The following is a 23,541-nucleotide window of genomic DNA, read 5'->3' as shown; positions in this document are numbered from 1 at the left end:
ATTCTCGATGTCAGTGGCATTGGTGGAAAAGCTTATGTGCAGGGGGAAAGACATGATCCAGTGCAGACTTCAGCGAGCTCTACTCTGAAAGCTTTTCTGAATACCTTGCATTTAATTTATCTGGGTATTTATCCCACTCTCCTTTTTGTCCTGGTGTGTGAGCTCCAATATTGAGAACTTCTAGTTAACAAGAGAGTGGCAGTGAAAGATGTTGCATAAAACAGCTGTGAACCCCAGGACTTTGATGTGGGTTGTAAAATGGAATGAAAGAATTGTTGGCTCAAGAAAATAGGAACTTCTCCCATCCTTGCAAAAGCATTTCATCTGTTCTTCAGAACTACATTGTGCTTAATTCACCTGGCCCATGTGCATTTTCTTAGGGGTAGCGCTTTGGGCATCAAGATGTAAGTGAAAAGGCAAAAAGGCCGAGTATTTGCATTTGCTAGGGAGAACAAATGGATGTCAAACAGTGGGTTGGAAGGAACCTGCAGTGTATGCCAGCCTGAGCCTCAATAGGAAGAGAGAAGCCCTGGCTCCACAGGAGCTAAATTACATTCTCCAGGCTCTGTCTGCATGAAGCAGTTCGTACTCTCTGCCAGGCAAAAACGTCGCATCAGTGCTGAAGAATTGGGCTCTGCTGGAACGGGAGACCCCTCTATGCTGCAGATTGGGCAGCTGTGCCTGAGCAGAGGCTGGTGGAGGTGTCTGGGAAAACAAGAGGTAGAGGGTAAGCTTACAAGAGGAGGGGAAAAAAGTTAAATGATTGGAGTTAAGTGATCAAGCAAATCAGGATTTCTAACCTCAGAAATTTTGATAATATAAGTTGCAAAGGGGAGCTGAGTAGAAAATAAATCCTCGACAAATGTGTGTAAGGCGAGCAGGTTCTTAACTCTTTCACTATTTTGATAACCTCTTAATTGATCAAGTGCCAGAGATCCCTGTGGGGTGTACCTGGTGACAGTGGCAGTGGTTACGCAGTCCTGGAGAGCTATAACTGACACTATTAAAGATAGGCTCTAATAATTAATAATGGATGCAGCCAACAGTCTGTGAGTTCCTATGGGGATTAGGAACTCTGTTGATTAACAAAGAGGAGTCTCTGGAGGAAGAAGCCTTAATTACAAAAGCTTTCTTTTCATTCTGGCATGTCGTACAGCTGGAGAGAGGGTCAGCAGCTTTTAACTGTGGCTGAGGCTTAAAACAATGCGCTAGCATGCTATGCATTTGTTTTTGCAGAACTGTTAGAGCTGGTACTTAAACACCTAAAAATGAGAGGGGGGAAGTTCACATAGAACAGATAGCGAGGGTAAGTTCCATAATATGCTAATTATCTTATTTCCTACCAGTATATGCAGCCTTACAAACACTGGAAAAGGTTAGCAAATGGACTACATGAAAATTGTGGTTAGATGTGGCACAGAGACGTGTTATTGGTTTTTCAGGCTATGGACAATAACATTTAGATTTCTCTGTAGTTTGCTAAAACCATACAATTAAGTGGTAGGAATGAAACAAGAATATCCAATTGAAAAAAAAAAAGCAGCTTGTATTGAGGGCAAAAGGAAAGCTGAACTGTTGAAGAACAGTCAGCCAGTACTGTACTTAATAAGGATGGATAAGCCTATCCAATAGGCCTGGTTTTGAATTATGAAGGAATTTTAGAGCCTGACTGTCACTGGTGGAGCTGCTCACATAGTTTGAGGTTAATCAGTACAATTGTACTTCTCACACAGGATTGATCTTGGCCAATTTATAAATCTTCTGTCTCTTTGTTTCTGTATGCTATAAAACTTAAAAAAGATGTGCTGAGACTTGGTCTGTAATGACTTTGTCATCAAATGGAAGATGCTATACAACGGTTGAGTAACTGTGTTACTGCAGATAAATGTTTGTTTCAAATGAGAGATTATTTACATCCTATCTTGTATATTTCTTTCCTTTTTTCTGCCCGCTTTGCAGTCCCTGTTCGCTGACTCTTATCTACTAGTGATTCCATTACTCTTTGTGTCTCTTGCCACTTCCACTTCCCATGCATAATTTTGTTGTAAGATTTGTGTTTAGTTTGCACTCACCTGTTACGTTGATTTTTTTTTTTTTAAATTATTTGTGAAGGAGGGCAAAGATATTCTCTTCCGAGAATTACAGAAGTCATCTGTGTGTTTAGGTAACATGAAAATGAAATTATTTTGGTCTCTTCACTGCTTGAGGAACTTTGGAGTGAAATCTTCAGGTTCCAAACTTGTTTCAGCACTATCAGGACCGACACAGTTCTCTAATGACCTGTTGTATCATAGGCCTGTGTCAGCTACCTAAACAAAAGCAGAATTTGTAGGAGATAGAAGCTTGCTCTTCCTCTGGTCTGTAAAGGACTAAGCAGGGTAGCAGTGCTCATTTAGCAGAAACAATTAGAAAGCATAAAGCTGTATCTGATTGCAGTTTTTTTCCACAACAAAATGAAATCCAGAAAATACAGATGGAGCCTCGGCTGGGTTCCCAGGAAATTCTGTGACTGTTCCTGTATTGGGGGTAAATTGACAGCATAAAAAAGCAAGGAGTTAGCCTGGGGTTCTTATATACCTATCTCCTCTTTTGATTCCCACTTGGCCAGCCTGTTTTGCCAGGAGTTTCAAATAAAAAATGAAACCAGCCAGCTTACCTTGCTGTTTGCAGAACAAGGAAACAGAGTATTAGGGCAGCCAGTCTCTCCTAAAATTGTAGGTAGAGTTCTTAGCAGAGACCAGGGAGAGAAGGCTGTATTGCCATCCAAAAGATAATAAATGGCTAGAGGAACTGCTAGATAAAATGCCTATACTTTTAAAATATGCTAGAGAACTGAGAGACCTGCAGGATATTCCTTAGAGAGCATCCCACGATTTTTAATGTGTTTTTTGCAGTGTTAGTAAAATATTGCTTGGTTTTTAAAAGCCACTCTTAAAATCTCAGTAATGTTTTAGATTATGCAGTATTCCTGTGCACCCAAGGTAGGCATTAATCAGTGCTACTGAACAAGCTGCTGAGACTTACTGCTTAATTAGAGCATATGCAAACCTATTTGTCATAGTTGGCAGAGGCATGTAGACCAAGCTTAAAATTATAAAAATGCCTAGGTTCAACTCTTCTGAGCTGCGCACAGCTGTTGTTCTTTCTCTTCCCTGCTGCATTTTTTCAATACTTTAGCTTGTTCAGACCAAGACAAGAGTTCCAGATTTTCTCTATCTGGATATAGGTTCATAACAAGAAATAGCCATGCAGTGCTCTCCACTCACTGTCCCATTTCTACCTTGATGTGGTAGGCTGTGCTGCTTGGGAGGTCAGAGGATTTGTTGCATGATTGTGCTAGCCTGTTTGCATATGTTTGCACCTCTTGTATTAGCAACTTTTGGGTATGGAGATGTGTGTGATGGAAGGGACTGATACCTTCACTTTTGTCTCCCAGTCTAACAGTGTATAGCCACATTCTGGGTTGTCCTGTAAAGTTTCAGGAAGCAACCTGGAGATGACAGACAGCAATACACTGGTCTGTACTGAAGGTGTGTACTATAAAGCTCCCATTATGCAAAACTGTGCATGTGTAGTTCACTTTCTTGATATGCCCCTTGGTATGCAGGCATTTGAGCAGATGATGTAACCAAGGCTGTTAAAGCCAGGGGATCAGTGAAGGAGGAAAGTGCTGGAGACCATGTTTTTACCACAGGACTTTAGTAATAGGGAGCATTAGCTAAATTGAGTTGACTTAATAAAATCTTGATGCATTCCAGAAAGATTGTGAATTCATTAAGGCCACAGCTGGACAATCTGTTCCCCTCTGGTCTGCCATGACTAGTTTATAGCCATTGAAGAGAGTTGTCATTTACCTTTTCTGTTTAATTACTGTAAAGCTATTCCCTCCCCACGATTTCCCCCCCCCCCCCCCCCCCCCCCCCCCCCCCCCCCCCCCCCCCCCCCCCCCCCCGGCAGAGCTAGGCTCTGGGGAAATTAAACAGCAATTATTATGTTTGCTCACTCTGTTATAGCATAACAGATACTTGAAGGTAAGTTGATGTGTTTGTGTGATTGGCTTCCATAGGAGCAGCGTCTGCTGCAGCAGGGCTGTCAAAACCTCTCAAATCCAGAAATGCATACACAGTGTTAATCCTTTGTTTACCTAAGGCAAGACTAAACACAAACATGGGGCACAGCTTTATTGTGTATTTTACATTTGAAAACTACTGATAAGAAGTGAGAAACCAGGGCATGCAGCACTTACTGGTGCTTGTGTTTGTTAAGGGTATGGAAGAGTTAGTAAGGCCTGCCCTGGTGTTTTGTGATGTGGCTTGGAGAGCTTGATTGAGGTGCAGAAAAAGACGGGTGAGAGCAGTGGGTGAACATGGTGGGAGAGGTAAGAGAAAGGTGCCATATGCCAAGGAAGTGATCTAATAAATGCAGATGGCCTGTGCAGTGCAAGCAGGAGTGCTGGGTTAGGGAGGATGTGGGCTGTTGGGCACTTGAAGACTCTTGTCAGCTCAGCCTCCAGAGCTGAATTGCAGAGAAAGTCTCACTTCTGCATACTTCTGCGGGAGTGCATCTGAACCATTTCTTTCTCTTGAAAAATAATCCCTAGAACAGAGCTAAAAGGAGATGAAGCGTTACTTTTTTTCTATGTACCTACAACACGGGGTGAAATGGCCTTGGCAGGAGAAGGCAAGAGATTGGAGTTGTGAGCTCTGGATGTATTTCAAAATTGATGAAAGCTGAACCATGGTTTTTAGTAAAGAACATATCCCCTCTGTCTTAAAACTTCAGTAATGGGAAAGTAGATGTTCTTGAGGAAAGGTGGCATTAAAAGCTTGAACAATGCTTCTCATTTTGCTTTATATGTGTTTGATAAATTGCTTGGGACAGTTAATCAGATGTTAACGTAGAAAAATGGAGTTGTGTTTGCAGAAAAGAGAGGTGGCGTTGTATGAAGTGGAGGTGAGGCTGTTACTATGAACAACGAAGCAGACTGGGAAAGAAATGAATCTCCCCACACTGATGGAAAAAGCTGTTCCTTGATGGAGTTGATCTGAGAGGACACTAATAGCATCTTTCTTGGATGTGGCACAGTACACGAATTAAAGCTGCTCATTTGAGGGGTGGTGTTGGTCATTTTATTGGGACTTTCCTTATAACTTATTGGATTTATTGGTAAGTGATACAAATGGACAATTGTGTCAGCAGCATCAGTATCTGGGGGTCTGAGAGATGAGGTGGATTTCGGGGACAGGAGGCAGCCCATTGACAGTTCTGGTGAAGGAAGCAGCAGCTTGGACATGGAAACCCTTCCTGCTGGACAGTTGCCTCAAAATACAGGCTATGTTACCACCAAATATCTGGAATCTTATGACTGCTCTGATTCATTAGACTGGGAGCTTTGCTGAAGAATGGTTTTGCGTGTGCTATGAGGGACTGCTTCATTGAACACTCATGTTTCTCATTTGCATATGCATTATGGGTCATCCATGTATGTGCAGCCATATAAAATTTTGCTACTTCACCTTCGAAGTGGTGATAAGCTGGGCCACGCATCGCTTAAGTTAGCCATTTCACTGTGAGGCTTTGCAGTGGTGGTTAATGCCTGTTTTATTGGTGGTCCCAGAGCTTGATTAAACAGGAGCCTGTTATTGGGTGCACAGAAGAGGCAAGGGTGGCAGAAGCAGTTGGATGGTGCTTACTGCAAAAGGAGCCGGTCTCCTCCTAACTTCAGATGGTCTGTGCACTTCAGGCCACTGAACTGGATTAGAGAGTGACGAACAAGGTCGCTGTTTCAAGCAGCAGGTTCAGCCCTCCCTGAACTTGGCTTGCAAGCCTTGAGTTTCTCTTCCACCATCAGCCAGAGACCTCACCACAGGTACTAGTTGCCTTCATGGTCTCACCCCTTCCTTAATTTATCTCTGGAGTTTGGAAATGAGGGGGATGTCACTCTTAAGTTGAACGAGTATAATGATGCAATGAAGGATGGTTCAGTCTGCTTTATCTTGTGTGATTTTTAGCGCGTATGTTGCTAGCAATACCCAGTTCCTGCCACAAAAAACTTCAAAGGAGGCATACAATGTATTTGCAGGTTATTAGGTTAGGACTATTCCCCTGGGTGTAGACCTGCTACCCAGAAAATCAGATTCAGAGCAGCTGCTCTCAGCCCTCCCCCAGTGAACAAGCACCAGACTGCCCCAGTTCATCATGCTGTTCGCAGTTATAGTACAGAGATGTAGGATGTGTTGACTGTGAGACCTTGTGGTGAGGTGAGGTGAGATCGCCAGGAACAAAATGATCATTACAGGCCATTCATGTCAGCAGCGTTTGTGATTTTCTGTTTGCTTGCAAGCAAAAACAGCAGCTAATTTGCAAGGCTGCCCTTTGTAAAAGGGCCTTTTGATCAATGCTTGCCTGTGTTAATGTTTCAGTAGGCTATTGATTTCTGCAACAGCTTTTGTTCCCTGAATTTATGTGCGATGGGTTTCAGCAGCACACACTATGCATGTTTGATTAAAGTTCATTTGACTTCACTTGCAGTGAAGCTGGAAGCTGTTTTTACTCCCTGTTTGTAGAACCAAAGCTTTCCTGACTTACTCCTTTGTGCTGAAGCTTCTGCCACCCGTGCAGTCACCAGTATGCTGTTTCTAATCCTACCTGACTCACTCCACTCCAGCATTTAATCCCTTAGGTAGACAATATAATATTAGATAGCCAGGCAGCTAGTAAGATCTGGCATGGAATGTTTTCAGTGTAGTACATGTCTAACCTCTGTGTATGTATATAATATTAACATTCTCTGTGTATGCTTCCTCTCTGACTTTGACTTCTCTGTCTTTGGCAGAAAGTTGAGTCATTTACTGAGTCATGTAGCTGTGCAGTCTGACAATGGATTTGAAGTACAGAATATTCTCTAGTCCTTTAATATATCCAGATTTCATAGATGGGGTAAAACTAGTTGTTGAATAAACTTGTATTTCATCTTTATCTGCATGCAGTTGTGACTGCAGTTTTGGGAGGGTCTCAGAAAAAAAGCGTTATGGTCATGAAGTTAGTATTTTTTCTAAATTTACACCATTTCTTTTTTAAAAGTTTGGTTTATGATGTAGTGCATGTATAAGTTGTTAAACTTCCCTTGGGACCTGATGGGTTTGCGATGTGTAAATAGAGCTCAAATAGGTTCCCATTTCCTATTTTATGATGGGAGGAAAACAGATTGGTTTGCACTCTGCTGTTGCCATATGTCAGAGGACACATTAATTCACTGACGTAAAGACATGGGATTTACTGACTTGCTTCTTGGTGCTGACACCTCAGATTTGATATAAATGAATTTATAAGTAAAATGTGGCTGGCTTCATTTGCAAGAGCCTTTCTACCTCTGAAAAGCATTGCATAAGCTTTTCTGCAGAGCTTTGTCTGCCTCCTGGCACAGGTCATATCCTCAGTTTGACAAACAGTTGTGCCGGATGGACCTTGAGCCCACTTAATGGACTCAAAGTAAAATGTTATTTCTAAAGCAAACACATACAGTTGAACATGCAGTAGCAGAGCAGGGTGCTGGGTGTCAGAACTCTGTGTTCTTCTCAGATCTGATATAGCTTCAATTCTCGTCACCAGCCTGCGCCCATTTTAGTTTTAGATTCTCTTCAGGAAAGAGTTATATATTTATTTCTTTTTTTAGTAGGGCCTTTGTCCTTCAGAATTAACAGTTGTAGGTAACAATTAATTTTGCCCACTTACTCCTTCCTCCTCCTCACCAAGTATCACTCTGAATGCAGTTTGGTGTGAATATTATTCAGGTCTGTGGTGGAGATCAGTAGCATCAATCCCAGTCTGTAGCCGTGCAGATTAAAAATGCATCTATTCTGTCTGTTGCCAGAAATCAGAGTTGTGGTTGTGTTCTTTTTCTGGTGTTTCTATTTTTAAATTAGGCATTGGTAAAATTCTTAAGTGTCTTAAATGTCAGCAGTTAATGTCTGGAACAACATCCGCCTTTTGTCTTTCAGGTCTTTCAGTGGTACAGATGTTAGTTATGGCTGTAATTGCTTGTTTGAGGCCCTTGGGAGAGTTTGGATTAAGGGTGTGTCTTTATTAGAGTTCACTTGAGTGATCTGCCCCGAGTATAGGCTGCAGGATTTCCCCACAGAGGGAGCAGGCTGAGGTTATGTTATTTGATCACGTAAAATGCAGTTCAAAGAAACCCTTTTTGTGGGCAATTCAGGTATGTTTGTTCTGATGTTGATTTTCCAAGGGGCTGGTTAGAACTTCTCCATTCTTCTCTTGCAACTTGAAAGAAACAACACCTTTTACCTTAGAGGCAGACAAGTCGCCAGGAAACGATGGGGTTTCAAAGTAAGAGAAAAGAGATTAAAACCACATGCTGTTCTGCAGTTTGGCATTACATCCGCTAGTTTGAATGGCAGCTGCTCCAGTTTTTGAATGTAAGCCAGATTCGTTATGCTGTGAAATTATCACTCATTTCTCTAGGTGTGCTCTTTTAACTGCTTAATTAATTTAGATGTGGGCATATATATTCAAATTAAAACACAATTTACTGTAGTAGGGTTGTGTTACGATTATAGACTTCTTGCTGAACACGTTTTTATTCTAACTTTCAGCTTCTTAAACTGGAATATTTAAAAATATCTGTGTGCAGAATGTAGGTTGACAAGATGGCGGTATCTGTTTGAATTGATCCTTATTCTTTCTGTAAACACCAGAGGATTCTTAGCAGTTATCAGTTATTTGCTCTCACAGCTCACTGAAAGGTAGTACCTCTCCGGATGCAGTGCCTCCTGAGCTGTGCAGAGGTGTCAACAGGATGCTGACAGCAAGGCAAGGGCACCCCCTTCCGAATTGCTGAGACCAGCAGTGCCAGCAGCATCCAGGTGGAAGCTGGATACGTACTGCCCGACCTCTTTTCTAGGGGAGGAGGAGGAGGAGAGGAGTGAGAAGGCATTTATTTACTGCTGTTCCTCCCCTGCAAAAGCAAACAAACAATAAGGAGGATTTTTTTTCTGTCTTATCTAAAGAGTTCTTTTGTCTGGCTGAAATACATCATGAAGCTTCCTACAAAAATACATGTGCACGCATACAGAGAGCAAAAGGGAGGAAAAAAGCTGACAAGTCAGATTTGCATGCCCCTCTAACATACTCCTTCTGTATTTGCAGGGAGAACTAATCACCTTCTATTACTATTGGAAGAAAACCCCTGAAGCAGCAAGTTCTCGAGCCCACCGTAGGCATCGAAGACAGGCTGTGTTTCGGAGAATTAAAACTCGAACTGCTTCCACTCCAGTCAACACTCCCTCCAGGCCCCCCTCCAGTGAATTCTGTAAGTGGAAGCTAAAAGCAATGCATTTATCTTTGTTTAGATGCAGGGAGCAACAGTAATGTAATGGTGCTGTACCTTCAAGGGAATGAAGCAAGGAAATGGAGTTCAGGCAGTTGCCCTCTCCTGTTCCTATACCATTATGCTGGAATGTGGGAGGCGTCTTTGATCACCAAGTGCTTTGTGCAGTTCTTAAACATAAAAGCATCCTGTAAGGGTGGAAACATTGTCCTGGTACTGAATTTCCCTACTGTTTTCTTGGGTTTGTGTTGTATTTTCTCCAGGCGTATTACAGTAATGGGAATTAGAAAATGCAAAAAGAAGGAAGTCCTTCATCCCTTTGGAAGGAAGTCCCTTTCATCCTTCCTTGGTGACCCATACCTTCTGCTTGATCTCAGACTGTGTGCTGCAGCCAGCACTGTTGTATCTTAATGCATCTTGGAAGAACTTTGGCCTTGACTGAAGCAGAAGTGTCTAAACAATAATTACCCAAACCAGTGAAATGTACTGCATCACAAAGGGTTATGATTAGTAATGTTCATATGGATATATAAACTTTTATCCTTATGTAAAAGGCTTATGTTACCCTGTGAGTTTTAAGTCTTTCTATGGACTAAACCCAGCACATTTCACATGCCTTCTAAAGAAAAGGGACTATGTGGAATGCAGAAATTGGCAGACTCTTATTAATATGGGGGAAGTAGAGGATGTGGTGAGCAGGCAGGACAGAGAATTCTGGAAAGGGTATTAGTGAGGTAGTAAGAAAGGGCTATTAGCTTCTCCTTGCTGGAATTGATCCGATTTATTGCCGATTTCTGTGTGCACAAGAAGTGAGGATCTTGAGTCTACAGCTCGATCCAAGATACTCAGCACTTCCGAGCACATGTGGCTGGAAGGATCCATCCATATGGATCCGACTGCAGGATGAGAATAAAAATCAATTTAGTAAAAGAAAGCAAGTTCTAGCCTGGTGTTGATTTTGCAGTCAGGGTTTAAACACCTGCAAGAATTAATGTAGAAATTGCGGTAGTGCTCGCAGCTACTGTTATTAAATGGGACCCTGTGTTAATTTGAAGGGTAATGAGTTGATGACAAATGCTAATGGCAAGTACTGTAGAATCCCTCCCTCTCTATAACCTGCATGTATTACAAAATATCCTCTTGGAACCTTTAGAAAAACAGTATTCTCGCATCAAGGATTTCTCTTCTAATTAGAGATGTGAACAAAAGAAGCCACAGGGCTTTCTGCTTGTGACAAATTATAGACCTGTTATGTTGTGAATTTATAGGAGTGGTGCTAGAAAAATGCAGTACTCTCAGTAAGAAAGGAGTTACTCCTGAGTTGTTTTAGAAGGTGAGGTAAGATACGGTTTTTGTGATGTCTGCAGATTTTCAGTGGTTTAGATGGTGCTTTTTAGCTCACAGCATTGTAATCGGCTGATTTGCTATATACTGCTTGCCACAAAGGAAAGTGACCCTTTCCATACTCTCCACTTCTTTGAAACGTGACATTCTTGAAATGTAAGTTTGCCATGGGTTGAAACTCTTAAGGAGTCTTGCAGTAAGGACTGGAAAGCTGGTAGTATCCTTGCAGTACCTCTCCTCCAAAAGAATCACAAGTTTTTCAAACAGGTACGTTATATGTAAGCATTGTTTCTTCCACCCACAAAACACATCTAGCTCTTGGGTTAAATATAGCCACTGTCTAACAGAGCACAGCAGCAGTCCCCATCTGGTTTAGAAGATGAAGTCTAGAAACAAAATAAAAACCAGAAAAGCCACCACAGTATCTGTCCATGGAATCTAGTAAAGTAGGATTTAGGTATAGACTATTTTAATTTTGAATTTGACCGGGTTCTAGAGGTAAACCTCCTTTCTCTTGAAAATTGTGCTTTTGGAACACAGCCTCTCTAACTAAGCATGAACAGCATTTGAACGACAACTTAAGTACTGTGTACTGCATCAAAAGTTCTGTGAATTCTATCACTGGGCACATTCCTGGAATCCTCCTTTAATCTGTAGACTGATGAGGTCTGGCCTTGCTTAGTTTGCAAAATCAGAAATCATGGCCATCCGAGGCAAGGTGGTTGTAGGAAGTCACAAAATCTATGCGAGAACTATTATTATTAATGGTTATTTTAGCCAAGTAGGAGGAAACATAAAATCCTGCTGAGTTTTTCTTTTCCATTTCCCTCTTCTTCCCTTGTTCTTTACTTATTCAGTGGACTTGAGCTCGGCCAGTGAAGATGACTTTGACAGCGAGGACAGTGAACAGGAACTGAAGGGCTACGCCTGTCGTCACTGCTTCACAACCAGTATGCACCCAATTCATTGCTGTATTTCTCTCCTTTCTGCTGCTGTCTACTTAATGCAGGTTCATTCAAGCAAGAGCAGTTCGTGTGCATGTACAGCTGTTCAAAAAAACATGGGGTTCAATCAGCTAAAATATGCAGCATTCCTAGCAGAGTTAATTATGCTTTGCCATTGCAAATTAATACTGCAGTGACAAAGGAGAATCCCGAGAGGTAGACATTTATACAGGAAAAAAATCTACATAATCTGTAATCTATATAATCAATTCGTGATATAGCAAATCAATATTGGACTGTGACTGTCACACACAAAACTTCTTTATGCTGCACCAGATCTCTTCTGCAGCAGCCCCATTCCTGTAGGTATTCCTGAAGGTTGTCTGATACTTGGGCATATGCATGGCATGGAAGTGTGAGCTCCAAAATAGGGAAGGGAAGGAAATGAGAAGTTCATAGCTCACTTCACTTTAAGAAACCACAGCTTTGGAGAATAATAGCTGCCTGTTAGCTCCCAGGTAGAGCAGATAAGGCTTCTTTCTTTGTTTTCAAAGCTGTGGTTACTTAACTAAACAAATAGTTTGTAAATTGAATATTGAAGATGTGCACTGGAACACAGACTAAACCTTGAACAGGACAAAGTTTTCCAGAAATTTCTCCAACTTTGCCCATAGAAAAGCAGCTACTTTTCTAGTTGTTGTGTGCTTTTTTAATAATGCAATGTGTTTGTGCTGAGTATCTGATACATTGTGTATTTCTAAGCTATTGCTTTTCCTGCCCCAAGCCTCCAAGGACTGGCACCACGGCGGTCGAGAAAACATTTTACTGTGCACTGATTGTCGCATTCACTTCAAAAAATACGGAGAGCTGCCACCCATTGAGAAGCCTGTAGACCCTCCACCCTTTATGTTTAAGCCTGTCAAAGAGGAAGATGATGGACTTAGTGGAAAGCATAGCATGAGGACAAGGCGGAGTCGAGGCTCGGTAGGCTTAACACTCTTGTATTGCAGCTTCTCCTGTAAAGAGGAGGTGTCTGGAAAAAGGTAGTCAACTTCTAAAATGATGCTTTCTCCATCTTGCTTGTTTGCCATGGTATGTGCCTGCTGCTGCGTTTGTGTATGCAAGTGTGAGAGTTGTTGAGGTTAAGGCTTTCTTTGGAAAAAGGAGCTGAAATGTCTCTTCTGCAAGTTCTAGTCAAACTTGTTATTTCCATGTTTTTAATGACTGGCAGTGGACTGTCATCATAAGGGGGTACTTGACCAGTGTATCATTACAGATTTTGTACTAGTATGTATCCTCCTTCCAGCTGGATCCTGTCAGAGGTAGGCCCTTGGGCTTATTTTAAAGGAAGAGTTTCAAAAAATTAAATGCCATTCATGTGGTCTCCTTGTAGTACTGGAGTTAAAATTTCTTGCCTACAGAAAACTGTAGTTTGTTCCTGTGGTTAGTGAGCTCTGTGACAGAGTTTTTAGTCGGGATGAAATGCCGGGAGCCTTACTGTGCACAAGTCACTTGTGAGAACTCTGACAGCAGCTCTAGTTAATCTGACTTTTACTTTGGGTTTTGGCTGATAGAAAGCAGCAGATATATTTCTTTTCCTTGCCCTCCCCTCTCCATCTTTCTGATCATGCTGATATGACCATTGCTTCTAAATATCTTGTGAGGCTACACTGTCAGGTAAGGTTGGCTTCATTGTTTTTATGGTAGCCAGTCATCCAAAAAACTGCCAAACTGGGAGGGAAACAGCATTAATTATTGAAATATACTCTACTGTGATTCCTTATTGCATAGCAGGAGCACATTGAAACTGTGGTTTTAGAAACTGGTCTTGACTGCTTGAATGCCAACAGTTAGACTTTTTTTTTTAATGGAACATGAGGGTCCCCTCCTACCTTATTCCCTGTGCATGTATGCACGCTTACAAATGTGCGTGCATGCATTTTATGAAGAAAATTTATCATGCAAACAGCAACAGCTTTGGAACATCATTCTAATATTGTCATTTCTAGCAGACACTACTAAATAAAATAATCAGCACTTAATGTTTTCGAGTAGACAAATTAAGGATTTGCCTCCTTTTAAGTCCAGATGAGCTTTCAAGAAAAATTGTAACAATGTTAAATGCTCTTGGTTTTTCATTTTTCAAGCTCTTAGCAGGAGTGGTCCATCCATGCCCCTGATGTAAAACAGGAAAAAGTAAAGAGGTTGGACAAATGCTGACTTTGATACACTTTTATTTCTGTTAAACAAATAGATGTCTACACTACGTAGTGGTCGTAAAAAGCAGCCAGCTAGCCCTGATGGTAGAGCCTCACCTATTAATGAAGACATCCGTTCCAGCGGCCGCAACTCTCCTAGCGCTGCCAGCACCTCCAGTAATGACAGCAAAGCAGATTCAGTGAAGAAGTCTACCAAGGTAAAATTTTCCCATTCTTCTTTTGTGTTAGGACTGGACACCTGAGGCCTCTTCAGTCAGCTAAATGAGGTGCAGATTCTAGGAGGCCAGGGAATCTCTCAGTGACCTAGAAATTCCTACTTGTGTGGATAAGCAAAAAATTTAATGGTGCATCTGACTGATGCTTTGTTCCTGTACATAAGGATGTGTAGTGATAAAAACCATTAAAGTATCCCCACATAACCTTACTGCTCTCATGATAGATTAATCCTTCAATTTCAGATGCAAATGCAAGCATTAGGCTCATGGAAGTAATACAGATCAGAAATGCTATATTTGAGACAAGTAGACAGTTTTGGGGATTTTTTTTAAGCAGTACTTAATCTTTGTTTACAAAGCAGTATGAATATGTAGTAATTGAGACTACTTCTGTTATTTTTTTTCTGTATGTATATTTGCTTGATTTTTCAGACCAAGCTGACAGTTTAGTCTGTTTAAATGAATAAGTGCCTTTCCAAGAGAGTACTGAAGAAACAAAGCCAGATGAAGGGGGAAGGCTTGCCATTAAGCAGTGTAAATTGAAAAGTAGCAAGTTAAAAATAAATATTTAACAAAAAGTCGAAACTGGAGTATGGAGCAAGTTTTCGCATGATAAAACTGAGAACTTAGCAAAATTTGAAGTTAGGTTAGGTAATTATGTGATGTATAAAGCTGTCCCATGCCCTGAAAGAAGGTAGTAATCTTGTAATAGCTACTCACTGTTAGCCCTATATTTGAGGGATATAAAAATACCCCTCTCTACTACATGAAAGTCTTGCTTTACTCCTGATATTTTGAAAGAGGCTTATCCTGTGCCTGTCTACTGCAGAAATTCTCACTCCATCTTCTGTTAACAACTGGTGTTGGTCTCTGTTGGAAGAGTATACTGGGCCAGTTGATCTGGTATGAGTTCCTGATAGATTTGATTCTGCAGAGCTGAAGACAACTGCTTTGTTTAAAATATTCCTTCACTTTCAAAGCTCGAGACCACATCTGCATGAAGAAGAATGCTTTACTCAATGTTCCTTTTTCCTACTAGCTTGTGTCAGAAATGTGTGCAGGGTTTATGTGCAAACTGCCCCTTGGGCTTCTGTCTGCAGAAGTAAAATTGCAGTCTGTTTTGGGTTCAGTCTTAAATTTGACCTCCAGAGGGAGTGGCTAGAGCATTATGGAGGTGCACGTCTTCTGGGACCTGCTCCTGGCAGATGGCAGAATACAGCAGCAGCTCCAGAACAGATTCCCCCTGCAACCTGTAATTGGACAGAGGGACAGATGCGTATTGGATTGTTGTTAAATACTGACTTTCTCAACTTTCGATCGGTTCTCCTGCTCCATAGGAACGCTTCTCGTTTATTTGTATTAAATATGGTAGCACTGGCATATGCTCAATTTGCTTTTGCATTTACATCACTGGTAAGTGTTGTGTTCTGCTTCGTTTGTGGCAGAAGATAAAAGAAGAGGTATCTTCTCCTCTCAAGAACTCCAAGAGGCAGCGGGAAAAGGCAGCTTCTGACACAGAGGAACCTGACAGGTCCAATGCCAAAAAATCCAAAACTCAAGTGAGTCCCACAGAGAAATATTTTCTCTTAGAAGAATGGTTTGAGAGTGGGAGGGGGTGCAAACCTGGTAACAAACCAAATACATGAAACAATTTAAGCCACAGCAAATTGTAACTTAATGTGTGGCTGGAAAGCAACCAATGTTATAATGCGTTCCTTCTGTTGAAAAACAGTGGAATGATACAGGGTAAGTCCAGAAGTCTTTTTTTTTTGTTGTTGTTTTTTGTTTTAATATCAATATCAGCCATATAGGAGTATACTTGGATTATTTTCCACCCCTTCCTCCCCATTTTTTTTAATTGAAATTTGTTTTTTCCTCTGCTGTGGCAAATTAGAAGACCACTGCTGGCGTTCTCTTAATTTAATGGTATCAAAGCTCAACTGAAATACTTTCAGGATGTCTTTTCAGCTCCGTGTACCTGACCAGGTTCGCTCTGTGCACAGGATTTGGGAATTTTGGCACAGAGCTTTCCATATTACAGAATCACAGAATGGTTGAGGTTGGAAGGGACCTGGAGGTCATCTAGTTCATCCCCTCTGCTCAAGCAGGGCCACTTAGAGCCAACTGCCCAGGACCATGTCCAGATGGCTTTTGAATATCTCCAAAGATAGAGAGTCCACAGCTTCTCTGGGCAACCTGTTCTGTTGCTTGGTCACCCTCATAGCGAAAAAGTGTTTCATTATGTTCAGGCAGAACCTCCTGTATTTCAGTTTGTGCCCGTTGCTGCTGGACACTACTAAAAAGAGCCTGGCTCCGTTGTTTTTGCACCTTCCCTTTGGATATTTATGTTGCCTGTGCTGTTTTAAATCCTGTGAGGTTCAAAGGGTGGTGGTACTTGCACTTGTGTTTGCAGAGCATGTGTAATAGGTTGCATCCTATGGCATGCTGGTAATGTTCTTTGTGCAGTTTTCTCATGCACGGTGGTTATTCTTCCCCCTCTCCCTGCAGGAGATCAGCAGGCCAAACTCTCCCTCAGAGGGTGAGGGCGAAGGTGAGAGCTCTGACAGCCGCAGCGTCAATGACGAAGGAAGCAGTGATCCCAAGGACATTGACCAGGATAACCGGAGCACGTCACCCAGCATCCCTAGCCCTCAAGACAATGAGAGTGACTCAGATTCATCTGCTCAACAGCAAGTGCTGCAGGCACAGCCCCAAGTGCTTCAGGCACAGAGCGGTTCTGGCCAGGCTCCTCCTCCTACGCCACCTATATCAGCCCAGTTACCAGCATCGCTGCCAGCAGCGTCGAGTGCTACTTCAGCTCCACCACAGGTCTCCCCATCAGCATCCCAGCCCTCTAGCCAGCCCCAGGCCCCTGCACCACCACCTCCTCATTCTCACATACAGCAGGCCCCCGCTTTGCACCCGCAGAGACTCCCGTCACCGCACCCACCTCTGCAGCCTTTGAGTGTGTCGCAGAGCCAGCCGACCCCTGCCTCTTCACAGCCTCACTCGCAGCCTCCGCTCCACAGTCAGGCCCAGCCTGCCCCTCACAGCCTGCAGGCCCAGCCCCTCCTGCCTCATCCTGTACCTTCCCAGCCATTTTCCCTCCCCACTCAGTCATCTCAGTCTCAGGTTCCCCTTCAGACACAAGCACCATCTCATTCTCACTCTGCTCTCCAGGTTCAGGTAACGCAGCCTGTTCTGCCAACTGCAACCTCACTGCAGCAGGCTCAGCCTCCACGGGAGCAGCCCTTGCCGCCTGCACCCATGGCCATGCCTCATATCAAACCTCCCCCTACTACCCCAATCCCTCAGCTCCCCACTGCTCCATCCCACAAGCACCCTCCTCATCTCTCTGGCCCTTCTCCGTTCTCAATGAACTCCAACTTGCCTCCGCCACCTGCTTTAAAACCTCTGAGCTCCCTCTCAACTCATCATCCTCCATCTGCACACCCTCCTCCTTTGCAGCTGATGCCTCAAAGCCAACCACTGCAGTCTTCGCAAGCCCAGCCTCCTGTACTGACGCAGAGTCAGAGCCTTCCCCCGCCTGCTAATCACCCCCCATCTGGACTCCACCAGGTATCCTCCCAGCCCCCCTTTTCTCAGCACCCATTCGTCCCAGGAGGCCCACCTTCCATCACCCCTCCTTCTTGCCCCTCCACTTCCACGCCGCCCACTGTGCCTGGCATCCCACTTCAGACTTCCATCTCCACGTCAGCAGCTTCTAGTGGAAACGTGCCAGTGGTGACAGCCTGTACGCTACCACCTATTCAAATCAAAGAAGAAGTCCCAGATGAAGCTGAGGAACCAGAAAGCCCTCCCCCTCCACCCAGAAGTCCATCACCAGAACCTACTGTGGTGGATACACCAAGTCATGCTAGTCAATCAGCCAGGTACGGAGGTTTTCAGCAGTGCTGCCTTGATGTACTCTGGTTTTCTGTGTAGCAGGGCACTCCCAAAAGCTGAGAAATGAGCTGCCGTGGGAGCTGAGTGTATTTTTACATGTGCATCTTGTCAGCCTCTCTTTCTAGCATGATTTTGCTCTGTTTTTCTGGAAAGGTGCTGTTTCAGCCAGCATATTCTGAAAGGTCATTACAGTTTGTAATTGTGAGAGGGGTTTTATACTCCACTTGTCTGTGGAGTAATATGGTATAATTAATTTTCTCATGGCTTTCAGGGAAGCTGGTAGTGCTATTGTCTAAGCATAGAGTGATATCTTTTGGGGGGGGGATTTTTTTTTTGGACATACACCTCTTAGATCCCACTCTCTTACATCTTTCTCAAGGCTGAGCTCTTTGTTTTGTTTCTTTCAGGTTCTATAAGCACCTGGACCGTGGCTACAATTCATGCTCAAGAGCAGACTTGTACTTTATGCCTCTGGCAGGATCGAAACTGGCCAAGAAGAGAGAAGAGGCCATTGAAAAGGCCAAAAGGGAAGCAGAGCAGAAAGCCAGAGAAGAGAGGGAAAGAGAAAAAGAAAAGGAGAAGGAAAGAGAGAGGGAGCGGGAGCGTGAAAGAGAAGCAGAAAGAGCTGCGGTAGGTTTATTTGTAGCTAAGAGCTATTTAAGGGAGTTGGCATGGTAGGATCTGACCTGGATGGTGACTACAGAATGTAAATCCCCAGAAGTGCTTTAATGCATGTGCAGTCAGGTATTTGTGAATATGGGAGCCTTGTGTATTAAGTGAAACCCAACCAGCTATGAGCACCTCCTGGGCTGTCTGTGACTTTCTTTTCTTTAAAGAAAAGCGAGAGTTTCTACTCCTGATCTGTTTCTGATGTGCAGGAAGCCAATGCAGCTGGGGATAACTAGGCCAACTGTTTACATTTACTTGCAGTAGAAGAGCACTCTGCAGATATAGCGAATGCCTTTGTGTACCTTGTACTACTGTGCAGGCACAAGAGTGCTGTCTGCTGGAAAAAGGGAATCTGAAGACTTTAAATTTGAAGTAAACTTAATTAAAGGCACGTAACTTTTATTTTATGGGGAGACCCAAACTCCAGTCTTGGTATAAAGAGCCAATACAACTAATCCATTTTTCTGTGGCCTGTCAGAAAGGAATGATTACTTCTGGGCCCACAGAATTGGTAGGTTGGTAATACATTATTGATGCTGAAAAAGAAGGTGCTAAAGTCTTCCTATTCCATGGTGCATTTCAGAGATCTGAATCAGAGCTGTGTGTTTCTGTAGGATTATAAATGTCAGGGTATAGCATCTGTCCTTTAAGGGATGTGTCATGTATGGGGACTTTGCTTTATTTTGGGGATAGAGATCCTTGGGCAATTGCATGGGTAAACTGTGCTTATTGCCCTCCCCAGAAGTGCTATGCTGCTCTTTGTACAGGAGGGGAGAGCAGGATACAAAGTCCTGATGTGAAAGGAGTGGAATTTGTTGTGTTGCACATCGTGGAGATGAGTTTCCTTGGGTTTAGTAAGTTTTAGGATACAAGTGAGTGTGGAGAGGAGAGGAAGAACACACTGCAAACAAGACTGGTAGTCTGTAGTGACACGTACCAGTCAGCTGTTGCCCATAGCTGTGACACATACCAACTAGTTGCTGCTCTAGTAGCTGTGAAGCAGTTACTGTAGCTTTGAGGCTGCCACTACAAAGTAGTTACCTTCTGGCCTACAGGACAGACAGAATCCAGTTCTTCCCCAAACCACATTGGAGCACACAACTGCAGGAGTCACGAGGCTCAGCAGGCTGAACTTACCTCCTCTTAGAGCTTGAAGCACAAGAAGGGTAGTGTGTGCCCGCTGTGTTTTTAAGCCAAATGTGTTGAATTAAAATTCTCTTCCCCCATTCTGTGCAGCAGAAGGTATCCAGCTCCTCCCATGAAGGCCGTCTTGGAGAGTCTCAGCTCAGCGGGCCAGCACATATGAGACCTTCGTTTGAACCTCCACCAACGACCATTGCTGCTGTACCACCTTACATTGGTCCCGATACACCTGCTTTACGAACACTGAGTGAATATGCCCGTCCTCATGTCATGTCGCCAACAAACCGTAATCATCCCTTCTTTGTCCCCCTGAACCCCACTGATCCACTGCTGGCCTACCATATGCCTGGCCTCTACAACGTGGATCCCACCATTCGGGAACGAGAGCTGCGAGAGCGGGAAATCCGGGAGCGAGAAATCCGGGAAAGGGAGTTGAGAGAGAGGATGAAACCTGGCTTTGAGGTGAAGCCCCCAGAGCTAGATGCACTGCACCCAGCTACTAACCCCATGGAGCATTTTGCCAGGCATGGTGCACTGACTATTCCCCCAACGGCAGGACCTCACCCATTTGCTTCCTTCCATCCGGGTTTGAACCCCCTTGAAAGAGAGAGACTTGCACTGGCAGGCCCACAGTTACGGCCTGAAATGAGCTACCCTGACAGACTGGCAGCAGAGAGAATACATGCTGAGCGGATGGCATCGCTGACAAATGACCCGTTGGCACGGCTCCAGATGTTCAACGTTACGCCTCACCATCACCAACATTCACACATACACTCACATTTACACCTACATCAGCAGGATCCCTTACATCAAGGTGAGCCTAGGGAAATGGGCTAGGCAGTTTCCTAGGGAACCTCTCTCATGAGCTGTTAGCAGAAGTCTGCCCAAAACAGGCAGACTGTGACTCTGGAATTCAAGTAGCAAAATCCCTGTTTTCTTGTGTATGATGTGACTTCTGTACTGTATAAGGTTGTGATAACTGAAATGCAAACAATTATTTTTTTGGGAGGGTGGACCAATAACAGTGATAAAAGTAAATGATGTACAGAAAAAACAGTACAGCAACCTTCATTGAGACTGCACACTGTCACTGTAAAAGGCTTGCTGTTTTGTTTTGTTTTTAAAAGTACTGGAGTTCTAGAGTACCACCTTAGTGGTGTCTGGTATACAGGTGGAGACTCCATTGGGTGAAGGGAACTCACTAGGAGAGATGTCATGGAACTGGTAACACTGGTAATGCTAATGGCTGTCGTTACGAGTTATAGCTGGAAAGGAGCTGAAGCTGGTGTTTCCATACAGGAGCTGAAAAAAAAAAATTAGGAGAGAAAGACTTCATCTCTAGCCATTCGACATGCCAACGATCTGGCTTTAGTTGAGCTGAAATTCTCAGTCACAATTCTCATAAGAACGATCTAACTTTATGGGTTGGCACCTTTTTAGCTACAGTGCATTCTCAGGTGTGGGCATTTTTTTCCCAAAGTATTTAATAGTCTCAAAAATGAATTGATGCCTTGCTCATTTCTAAAGCAAGCTACGTGGTTACTCCAGTCTGGAGTCTGGAACCTGGAGTCTGGAAGATGAGGCACTAAGCAGAATTTTTCTGATTTTCTGGTGGCAGACTGGAGAGAATATAGCAAGCAAGGCAGCAGGTGCAGTAGCTCCTAAGTAAGAAGAAAAAAAAAAAGTCCAAGTACTTAAAAGTGCAGCTTCTGGTGCAGCTGGCTACAAATGTAGTGTTTGTGCAAGCAAATATAGCATACTTTGCCTTGGAGCAATATGCATTAAACATAGCTGGGATGTCTGCTTTTTGGTGTTTGGAAGGAATTTGAGTGCTGTTGCAGAAGCTAAATTGTATAGCAAGGAAATCAGCAGGGTCTTGTGAGATTGTTAAGGGGCGGGGGGGTTACAGTAAGGAGATGATAGCGCTGAATATCAGCATTCTTAAAGCTGTCAGCTCTGGACTTTGGTTGAGACTGACTGCACAAATTACAAACTGGTTCAATTTGAGGCAGGTTTGTATACCCCATTGATAGCAGAAGAAATTTGTCATAGATCATGTCTATACAAGGATTCTCTTGTCAGGTAAGTGACTTACCACCTCTGCAGGTAAGTCTAGATACTCCCCAGTCATTTGTTCTGGACAAAAACATGGCTAGTACATTCTCACTCTCAGTTTAGCGAGAGACTGGTGCAGACAAAGCCAAGTCAATTTATTGTCAAGTCTCTCTTACCTGTATTTGAAAAGTAATTTGGCTTTAATCTTGGATGCCAGGTTAAAATACGGTGAAGGGCTCTTGAGTGCTTCCAAGTAGTTCTTGCCCAGAGTAGCTCCATAGGTGGGTGAGGCCCTAAAGTGCACGACCTGTATATCTCCTTAGAGTGAGGATGAATAGAGTGTAAGATGCCACACATTTCTGCTCTGGACCAGATAACAGCTGAGGGAGAATTGTTAGCTGTGTTGTATTCCTTTCATGTGCGGTTCCTCTGCAATCTGCTAACAGCTTAACATGCAGAGATTTCAGATAAGCTGATGAGTAAGTATTTTTCAGGTTTTGCCAGTGTCTTTTTTCATTATATTGGTAAAGTGACATCAGAAAGGCTGTCTGCAGGTGTCCCTCTCCACACAAAGATGGTGACAATGTCATCTTCTGCAAACAAAGGTTTTTGCCAGCTTTTGGCCTATCAGGTAGCATTGGTAAAGTCAGAAGGATGCTTAAGTGCTTCTGTACTAAATGTCACTAGTGATCCTTCGATTTTATGTGTGTAAAGGGGAAATAGGAGAGAGTTTGGGGGAAAATTTTTCTAAATGTTGACCATCTTTGTTTTTCCCTATTGCTTGATGGATTTCTTTTTCTTGTAGAAATTGAAAGCCCTGGGTTGTTGCTTTAACAATTAAGACTGTTTGGTAAGCAGATATCACTTGAAGATAGAAAAGTGGCTTTCAAATTGGATGGAGCTAAGCTCCTGGTAATTACATGCCAGTTAGGCCAAATGCTGATCCAGCTCAAGTCTAACAGGGCTTTTGATTTCCCAACAGTGAGTGATGCTTCCCAAAGCAGTTGATTGATGGATTGCTTTCTTTCCTTCTTTTAAAGGTTCGGCAGGACCTGTTCACCCGCTGGTGGATCCTTTAGCAGCTGGACCCCATTTGGCACGTTTTCCCTACCCACCTGGGACCATCCCCAACCCATTGCTAGGGCAGCCACCTCATGAGCATGAAATGCTCCGACATCCAGTCTTTGGTGAGAGCATTTTATGGTCCTTTATGGAGGTTGGCTCTTGATCTGAACTGTCATCTTTTCTTCTGGGTCTTAGCATTTCTTGGGAGGGGAGTTGGTGGAGTTGAGCTGTAACTTAGGTTACAGCCAAAGGTTGGTTGGTTCGTTTGTTTAAAAAAAAAAAAAAGAAAAGCTTCATGGGACAACTCTCTGCAGACCTCATAGCAAACAAGTGCCTAAAAGTGGGCAACTCTCTCTTAGGTACTCCTTATCCACGAGATCTGCCTGGTGCCATTCCACCTCCTATGTCAGCAGCCCACCAGCTGCAGGCCATGCATGCCCAGTCAGCAGAGCTGCAAAGACTGGCAATGGAGCAGCAGTGGTTGCACGGGCATCCTCACATGCATGGTGGTCATCTACCAAGTCAGGAAGATTATTACAGGTGAGAGGTGCAATGAAGGCTTTTGGAGACGCAGGGCTGCTACAGCTTCCTTCGTCTCTCTCCACATTCCATCTTTTTTCTTCTGAATTACT

The 23,541-nt window shown here is 43.4% G+C and overlaps 1 protein-coding gene across 3 annotated transcripts in view; it reads left to right on the top strand.

Moving 5' to 3' along the window:
• Positions 1 to 23,541, top strand: part of RERE (arginine-glutamic acid dipeptide repeats) — a 256,805-nt gene that overhangs the window by 229,208 nt on the left and 4,056 nt on the right. For 2 of the 3 annotated variants that reach the window (XM_050909263.1, XM_050909264.1), the window contains exons 12-21: positions 9,166 to 9,328; positions 11,548 to 11,640; positions 12,419 to 12,618; positions 13,889 to 14,050; positions 15,514 to 15,627; positions 16,577 to 17,961; positions 18,382 to 18,604; positions 19,880 to 20,603; positions 22,885 to 23,031; positions 23,269 to 23,449. In XM_050909263.1, the coding sequence (XP_050765220.1) occupies positions 9,166 to 9,328; positions 11,548 to 11,640; positions 12,419 to 12,618; positions 13,889 to 14,050; positions 15,514 to 15,627; positions 16,577 to 17,961; positions 18,382 to 18,604; positions 19,880 to 20,603; positions 22,885 to 23,031; positions 23,269 to 23,449 (3,392 nt within the window). The remainder of the gene's footprint in view (positions 1 to 9,165; positions 9,329 to 11,547; positions 11,641 to 12,418; positions 12,619 to 13,888; positions 14,051 to 15,513; positions 15,628 to 16,576; positions 17,962 to 18,381; positions 18,605 to 19,879; positions 20,604 to 22,884; positions 23,032 to 23,268; positions 23,450 to 23,541) is intronic. The other variant, XM_050909265.1, reaches the window with a different exon arrangement.

The sequence above is a fragment of the Gymnogyps californianus genome, chromosome 21, assembly GCF_018139145.2.
Source record: "Gymnogyps californianus isolate 813 chromosome 21, ASM1813914v2, whole genome shotgun sequence".
Classification (NCBI taxonomy): Eukaryota; Metazoa; Chordata; class Aves; order Accipitriformes; family Cathartidae; genus Gymnogyps; species Gymnogyps californianus.
This window is presented reverse-complemented; position numbering and strand designations above follow the sequence as displayed.